The sequence below is a fragment of the Hipposideros armiger genome, unplaced genomic scaffold (assembly GCF_001890085.2).
Source record: "Hipposideros armiger isolate ML-2016 unplaced genomic scaffold, ASM189008v1 scaffold_17, whole genome shotgun sequence".
In the NCBI taxonomy this organism is placed as follows: domain Eukaryota; kingdom Metazoa; phylum Chordata; class Mammalia; order Chiroptera; family Hipposideridae; genus Hipposideros; species Hipposideros armiger.
Genome location: NW_017731367.1, coordinates 7,864,163 through 7,871,468, shown reverse-complemented (window position 1 = coordinate 7,871,468; position 7,306 = coordinate 7,864,163). Strand labels below are relative to the sequence as shown.

Sequence of the window (7,306 nt, the reverse complement as noted above, 5' to 3'; positions counted from 1 at the left end):
TGTCAGGGGCCGCGCGGCAGGGCCCGGGCCGCGGTCGGAGGCGGGCAGCCCCGTTTCTCTCGGGCAAGGCGGTGCAGGCCGCCGCCCCCAGCCCGCTGGGCCGTTCGGCCGCCGCCCCGTGGGGCCACTCACCCTCCATCATCTCCTGCGACTGTTGCTGGCCGGCACCGCGTTCAGCCGCCATGTTGGCTGCTCTTCCCCTTTCCGGAATCTGTCGCCTCAGGCCCTTCAGCCAATCAGGGCTCCCAGCGGAGGGCACAGCCAGCCAATGGAGTCCCAGCGCTGGGGCCTGAAGCCCCGACGCGCCTGCGCGGCCCCAGAGCCTCATGGTTAGTTGTAGTCCGCCCGCGAGGCCGCGCGCGCCCTCAGCCCCCGGCGCCGTCCGCCTCACCTTCCCGGGGCAGGTAATTTGAGAGCGTCCCGGAGGCGTCTGGAGGCGAGGAGCGGGAAGGAGCACAGGGGCAGATGGGGCCGCACGCTCGGAGCGGTGGCTGCAGGCCAGCGGAGAGAAGAATCTGGGAGAGGCTCCGGGCTCGTAGCGAGTCTCCGCGTGGGGCTGCAGAGTGCGGGCCTCTGCAGATGCGTCTGTACAATGGGCCGGCTTCGTCTCGGCGTCGCCGCGCGGACTTAGTCCGAGTGAAGGGGCCGTCTCCAGTTAACGCTCAGCGCAGGACGGGCTCGGCGCGGGGCGCTCGTGCCCGGGCTCGGGAGGGGCTCAGCCCGCAGGTGCCGGGAGAGCCGGTCGGGACCCGGGACGCCGACCCAGCCCACTGTGGGCGCCGTAGCCTCCGTCGGCCCTCGGCCCCGCGGGCGTGCTTGGCCCGTGAGGAAGCCGCCCCTGCCTCCAGGGCGAGACTGTTGACAGGCGAGCTCCGCGCTGCTCACCCTTCTCGATCCCAAGACCGGAGGAGACGGCGTCTGCCGTACCGGACTGGCGGAGGCGCCGTCTCTTTTGGCTCCTCGGAGGCGCCGTAGAAGGAGTCTGGTGCGTCCTTAGCAACCGTTAGCGCGGGCTTCTCCACTCGGGCTCGTTGAGTCCTGCCCACAGGCGTCAGTGGTTGGCCCACAGGCCTGCCAATCGGCGAAAGTTGCTCCGCGATTGGCCGGCGGGGCTGGAGGCGCAGACCGGCTTCTCGCGGCTGGGTGAAGCAACCCTGGCCGGGTGACTCTCGTCCCCAGGTGAGATGCCCGCGCCCCAGAGAGAGCCGGCTGGGGCTCCGCGGGGTCCTGCCGCCCGGCTCCGGCGCGGCCCTCGGACAAACCAACCCGAGCCCGGTTCCCCCGCCTCTGCCCGCTCTCCTCCGTGCGGCTCCGGCCCGGGTAACGGCCCGCTCGCTGCCCTGCGGCCGTTTGCCCCGCGTCGCGCCCTGGGGCCCTGGGCCGAGCCTCCCTGGTGCTCTGTGTCTCCGCCCCGGCTTAACCCCGCCCGGCCTCAGTCCTCAGCGGGCGTTAACTGTGCGCTTTATTCATGACTATTGCTTATCCTGGAAGGTGAGCTCCAGAATGGAGACCGTGCCCCGCGCTGTGCTGCGGACGATGCCTGGCATATATGAGCTTTCCAGGAAATACCTGAATGCTTGCGCTGTGGTGTGCAGCCCGTGGCCTCCCGACGTCTCCGCTTGGGTGCCCCGGACACACCTGGGCTTTATTCCTCACCTTCAGTTTTTGTTTTCCTCACAGAATGGCAGTGGCCTGAGCTGTAAACCTGGGGTGTGGCCTTGATGCCTTCCATCCCCTTAACCTTCCACATCTCATCACCTAGGCAGTCGGTGGCAGCGATAGGGCGAGTTTTGTCTTAGCGGTTCCTCTTGCCATCTTTCTGACGTTGCTTATTTTAAGACCTTGTAGGTTTTTGTCTGGATTACTGTAACTTTTCACCCCCCGCATTGCCCCTGGAGTGACCTTTGTAAACTGTGCATCTGGTCGTGTTCCCAAGCATGGAGCTCTTTAAAGTCAATTTTAGGGATAGAACCCAGACTCCTGGAGCAGGCACGGGAGGCCCTGGGAGGCATGCGGGCAGCTCCACCTACTTTCCTGTGTGCTGACTGTTTCCCATCTTTGCCCTGTGGTGGTTCTGCCTGGAAGGCTTCTTCCCTCCACGGTGCCAGGCTCCGCTCTGCTGGTGTCTCCTGGAGGAAGCCTTGGCTGACACCCTCTGTTACAGCCGCCGCCATCCTGGATATTGTTTAGGATGCCTCCATGCAAGAAACGGATGCAGCCTCACAATGGCTCTAATGGTGAATGAGGCTGGTGGCCCCCAAACCTGAAGTCCCGAGGAAGGCAGGTTTTAGGGTGGTTCATCCAGTGCCCCAGGACGACTTTCTTGCCATTTTCTGCTCTGCGGTCCATGGTGTTGGCTTCACCCTGAGGCTGGCTCTACTCTTGGTTGTGTAGCAGTGGTGGGAGAATTGGGGCTGTTTGCTCCCTAGCTTGTGTTCTGGTGGCAGGAAGGTGATTGTTGCGTCTAGAAGTTCACCCATGAGAGGAAGGAGTCCTTTCCAGAAGCTCTCTGCAAACCTCTCGGGAGTGGTCTAAGGTCGTGTGAAGCCAGGCTCTGTACTGGCAGAGGCCAGCCTGTGGTGGCAGAGGCCCTGGCCCCTGTGTCATGAGCTGCTGTGCAATGCTGAGTTGGTGGGGAGGGACCCTCTACAGCACAGAAGGCACAGCGGGCAAAGGACTTGTCCTTCCTGTATCCACTTCTTGATTTATCAATTGTAGGGACTATTTATCTACTTGTTTTCATGAAAGATGACATTTCTTGCCCTTATCCTTCCTTCACATTATCTTCCCTCCTCTCCCATTTGTTATTTTAGAAGTAAACTTTTGTAACATTTACAATGTAGTCTGAAACTCTAATCAAGTCTTCTGTGCTTTGTCTATAGGTTGGCTGTATAAAACACCTTTTAACTTTTTAGTATATACTAGCCGATTCATACAGAAGGATAAATGCAATATTAGTCAGGAGCCATCATGTAAAATGAACTCATTTAAACCCACCACCCAAATTCAGAACCAGGCGACCCTGTGCCGTTCCAGGTTGCGGCTGGACCCACAGAAGAAACCTTCGGCCTGAAATTGGGGTTCATCACATAAGTGTATAACCCTAGAGGATTTATTTAGATTGGGGGAGGTTATAAAAGGAACCCTACTGTTGATAGCTTTTTGTAACTTGGTTTTTTTCACTTACTATAGGGCTAAGATTTAACCTTGTGGTGTGTATAGCATTTTTTTCACCCTATAATTCATAACATGCACATACCAGAAATTAAAATTTTCTTGCTGATGAATGTGTAGGTTTTTTCTTTTCTTTTTTTCTGTTGTCATTGTGAACCATGCTGCCCTGAACATCCTTGTGTGTGACTTGCTACCCATGTGTAAGAATTTCTATAGAATATAAATCTAAGAGTGGAGTTTCTGTCAGAGAAGGCACATGTTTGACTTAAATTGTTTTCTAAAGAGATTTCATTTGTTAGAGTTCCCATTGAGCCACATCTTTATTGACATTTGGTATCACTAGAATTCTTAATTTTTGCTGATTTAGGATGTATAAAATTGTCATGATTATGCTAACAAAGTAAAAGCCTCTTGTCATAGGCTTATTGGCCACAAGCATTTCCTTTTCTGTGAAATTCTTGTTCCTATCTCTTGTCCATTTTTCTTTTGGGCTGTGTGTCTTTTAAAATTTTCTAAATTTTAAATTATTGACCTTTTAATCTCTTCTGGATATTCTCTGTTGGTTATATACGTGGCGAATATCTTCTTCCAAATTGTGGCTTATCTTATTTTCTTTATGATATGTTTTGTGAGCAGACTTCTCAACATCTGGTGGGCCGAGTGTCCCCATCAGGGTCCTGGATCTGTGGGTTTCTTTTTTCTTATCGAAGATTGTTCACTGTTAGCTCTTCAAATGTTTCTTCCTCTCCGTTCTCTCTCCCATTAGGTATTAAATTACCTCAGTCTTCATCACTTCACTTCTCTTTCCTGTTTTTATGTTCTTGTTTCTCTGTGTTGCATCCTGGGCTCTTTATTAAAATATATCTTCCAATTCACTAATTTTCTATTCAGCTATAACTACCTGCCTCTTTTACCCATCCATTGACTTAAAAATGAACTTTATTGAGATGTAATTTATAGACAATAAAATGCACCCATGTTACGTACTTAGTTCAGCGAGTTTTGTGTGTAGTCACAGCCACAGTTCAGTCAGAACATTTCCATCACCCTTAGAATTTGCTCTGTGTTCTTTTTTAGTAGATCCCCTTGCTGGCCCTGCTCTGCTCTGCTTTCTGTCCCTGTAAATCAGGTTTGTGTTTTCTGGTGTTTCATGTCAACAGAACCCTACAGGAGGTGTCCTGTGTGTCTGGTTCTGAGATTTGTGCATCCCGCCGTATTTGTCACTGTGTTCCCTCTTACTGCTGAGCACGTGTCCTTTGTATGGATATGCTACAGTCTGCGTATCTGGTCTCCCGTCCAGTCTGCGGCTCTCAGCAGAAGCTGTAGTTTGCATCTGTGTAGGGGTCTGTGTGGACCAGTGCTTTTCTTTCTCCTGGGTCCATGGCTGGGAGTCCTACAGCAGGTGGCACGCTCGTGTCACATGTGTCCCCAGCACTAATCTGTGCGTGCCCCAGCTGCTCCACCCCTCACCAACACTTGGTCCTTCCATTCTCTCTCATGTTAGCCATCCCTGTGGTTGTGTCACGATAGCTCTTTGCATCTCCCTGGTGGCAGTGACGACGAACACTTCCTCCTGTTCTGCTTCGTGACTTATGTGCCTTCTTTGTCTGTTCAGACCTTTACCCGTCACCCCCTCTTTAAGAGAGCGGGTTGGTAATCTTCTTATGAATCCTTAGGATTTTCTGTGTCTTCTGTGACTCGAGACAGCTGTACGCCCTCCTTTTCAGTGTATGTGCCTGCTTTTTCTTTTTCGTGCCTGTGTGCCCTGGCTAGGACTTCCAGGACAGTGCTGCATAGAAGAGGCTTGAGTGGCTTCTGTCCCTTGAGCCCAGGAGTGCGTGTTCAGTCTCTCCTCACCAGGTGTGTCGCTAGCTGCAGGTCAGTCATACACGCGCCTTTAGCAGGTTGAGGAAGTTTCCTCAATTCCTAATTGTTGACTGTTTTTTCTCATGAAGGGGTGTGGTCTGTTTTGTTAAATGCTTTTTCAGCAAACTCACATTATCATATCAATAATGATATGTTTTCTTTTTTAGCCTGTTCATGTGGTGGGTCACATTGATTGACTTTCAAATATTAAACTGGCCCTCATCCCTGTGGCATCCCCTCTTGGTTGGGGGAGTGGAAATTATTCTTTGTATGTATTGCTTGATGGATTTGCCAATATTTTGTTGAGGATTTTTACATCCATGTTCATGAGAGTTATTGGCTCGTCGTTTTCTTTTCTAGAAATGTCTGTCTGGTTTTGGTATCAGGATAATGATGTGGCCTCAAAAACTGGGTTGGACATGTGCCCTTGTTTTTAAATTTCTGGGAGAGTTTGTGCAGTATTGATTTATTTCCTTCTTGAATGTTTGATAGAATTCACAGTGAGGCCATCTGGGCCTAGAATTTTCTTTGTCGGAAAGTTTTAATTAAATATTTTTTTAAATCCTCAATTTTTAAACATTTCACTTCTAAAAGCTTGTTTCTTTCAATCTAGCCAGTTGTTTTTGAGAAACTCTTGTTTGTTTTCTGTTGTTACTTCATCTTTTCTATTTTCAGCCACATATGCAGGTATTTCTAGCAGCTAATATTCTTGTACCTAAACCTCTGGTTTGAGTTTTCAGCCCACAGTCACTCATGGAAGCCCGTTTGCTGGTCTGTTTAACGGGAAGAGAGCGTACTTGATTGGCCCTAATCTTCGGAAAACTGCAGGCCTGGGTTTAGGATGCTTGGCTTGGGAGAGGCTTGCTTTTGCCGGGCTCCAGGGGGTGCTACTGAAGCAGGGCCACCCTGGCCATCTTTAAGGGTCCCTGGCTTCTTTTAGGAGCTGTAGGGTAGCTCTGTGGTCTCCTCTGGGTGACTTACTCTGACAGGCCTGGTGTTGGAGAATCCCTGCTTTCAGCCAGCTCAGAGATGCCATAGAAACAGTATCTGGGTGAGATCCAGGGGCCGCTCAGTTATCCAGTCCACTATGTTGTTAGTCATAGGTTTTTTAGAACTTTTATCTTTTGTTCTTAAATTCACCTGGAATAAGTTTTTGTACATGGTAAGTCATAGGGATGCACTTTGACCCCATGCTGTTGTTGCCGTATGCAGAATTGTAAATGGGTCCACAAACTGTTACCTAAAAGAACTGCCCTCCTGTCCTCATGGACCTTGATGATGACCTTGAAGCCCGGATAGAACTGGTGGATTGGGCTCCTTGGAATTGTGGGCTGGGCTGTGGTGGTGTGGGAAGGGCCAACCCCGCTTCCTTTCTAGCCCAAGTCCATCCTGTGTTGGGAGGGCCTTGTGTGCCCACGTGTGGGCGCCCCCACCTACTTGCTGAAGCTTGGTCTTGCAGAGGTCACTCTGTGGCCTGTCCTTGGGTCTGTGTGTGCCGATGTGGGAGGACGATGAGAGACAGAGGCCTCCTGGGTGGTCTTGGGAGTGCGGTCCAGGCCCTTGTGGTTGGGAACTCTGGGGTTCAGCAGTCCTAGAGGGTGGTCTGGAAGAGGGGCTGTAGGCTCTGGGTGGGCACGTTTCCCTCAGCCCTTGGACCTCTCACTTTGTCAAGGACCCCTGGCCCGGGTCTCTAGGCAGTTGTTCTGTGCTGTAGTTATGCAAGATGTCACCAATGGAGGAAACTTGGTGAAGGTCACGTGGGATTTTTCTGTATTATTTCCTTCTATCTGTATGTAAATCAAATCTACAAGTATCTAAAAATAAAAAGTTAAAAACAGAAACCTCCGGTGTGAGCCCATCTTCCGATTCTCAGCCTTGGCCCCATGTTGCCATCGTTTTGGAAGCTCCGTGGGTGGTTCTGGGTGCAGCTGGTCTGACCCACTAGACTCGTGGTATCCATAACGTTCCTCTTGACCTGACAGCAGTTTCAGTCTGTGTGGCCAGCAGCCCTGGTCATCCTCACGGCCCTTTCCCATTCTGGTCCATTTCCCCCTCTTTTTCCTTCTCTTTTCCATATCTTCCTATGCATGTGTCTGAACGAGCTCCTTTTAGCCTGGTGGTGGTCCAACTCTCCTCCCGTGTGGGTTCTGACCCATATGGCAGTGGGTGCGTGTGAGTGTTGGGGGGCAGGGCTTCACGCCGCCCGGAGGAGACCTGGTTGGTTAACGTGCCTGTACGTGCTCACATGGCAGACGCTGATCAGGGT

At 51.7% G+C, this 7,306-nt stretch overlaps 2 protein-coding genes across 8 annotated transcripts in view; one reads left to right on the top strand and one right to left on the bottom strand.

Annotated features, from left to right (window-relative positions):
• PPP1R7 (protein phosphatase 1 regulatory subunit 7) overlaps positions 1-417 on the bottom strand; it is an 18,006-nt gene extending 17,589 nt beyond the window's left edge. For 2 of the 3 annotated variants that reach the window (XM_019629545.1, XM_019629551.1), the window contains exon 1: positions 133-417. In XM_019629545.1, the coding sequence (XP_019485090.1) occupies positions 133-328 (196 nt within the window). In that variant the 5' untranslated portion in view covers positions 329-417. The remainder of the gene's footprint in view (positions 1-132) is intronic. The other variant, XM_019629560.1, reaches the window with a different exon arrangement.
• PASK (PAS domain containing serine/threonine kinase) overlaps positions 333-7,306 on the top strand; it is a 30,619-nt gene continuing 23,645 nt past the window's right edge. For 3 of the 5 annotated variants that reach the window (XM_019629526.1, XM_019629534.1, XM_019629501.1), the window contains exon 1: positions 1,094-1,179. The gene's annotated coding sequence lies outside the window, so the exon portion shown is untranslated. Of the gene's footprint in view, positions 405-927; positions 986-1,093; positions 1,180-7,306 lie in introns of those variants that run through there. The other 2 variants (XM_019629519.1, XM_019629510.1) reach the window with 2 other exon arrangements.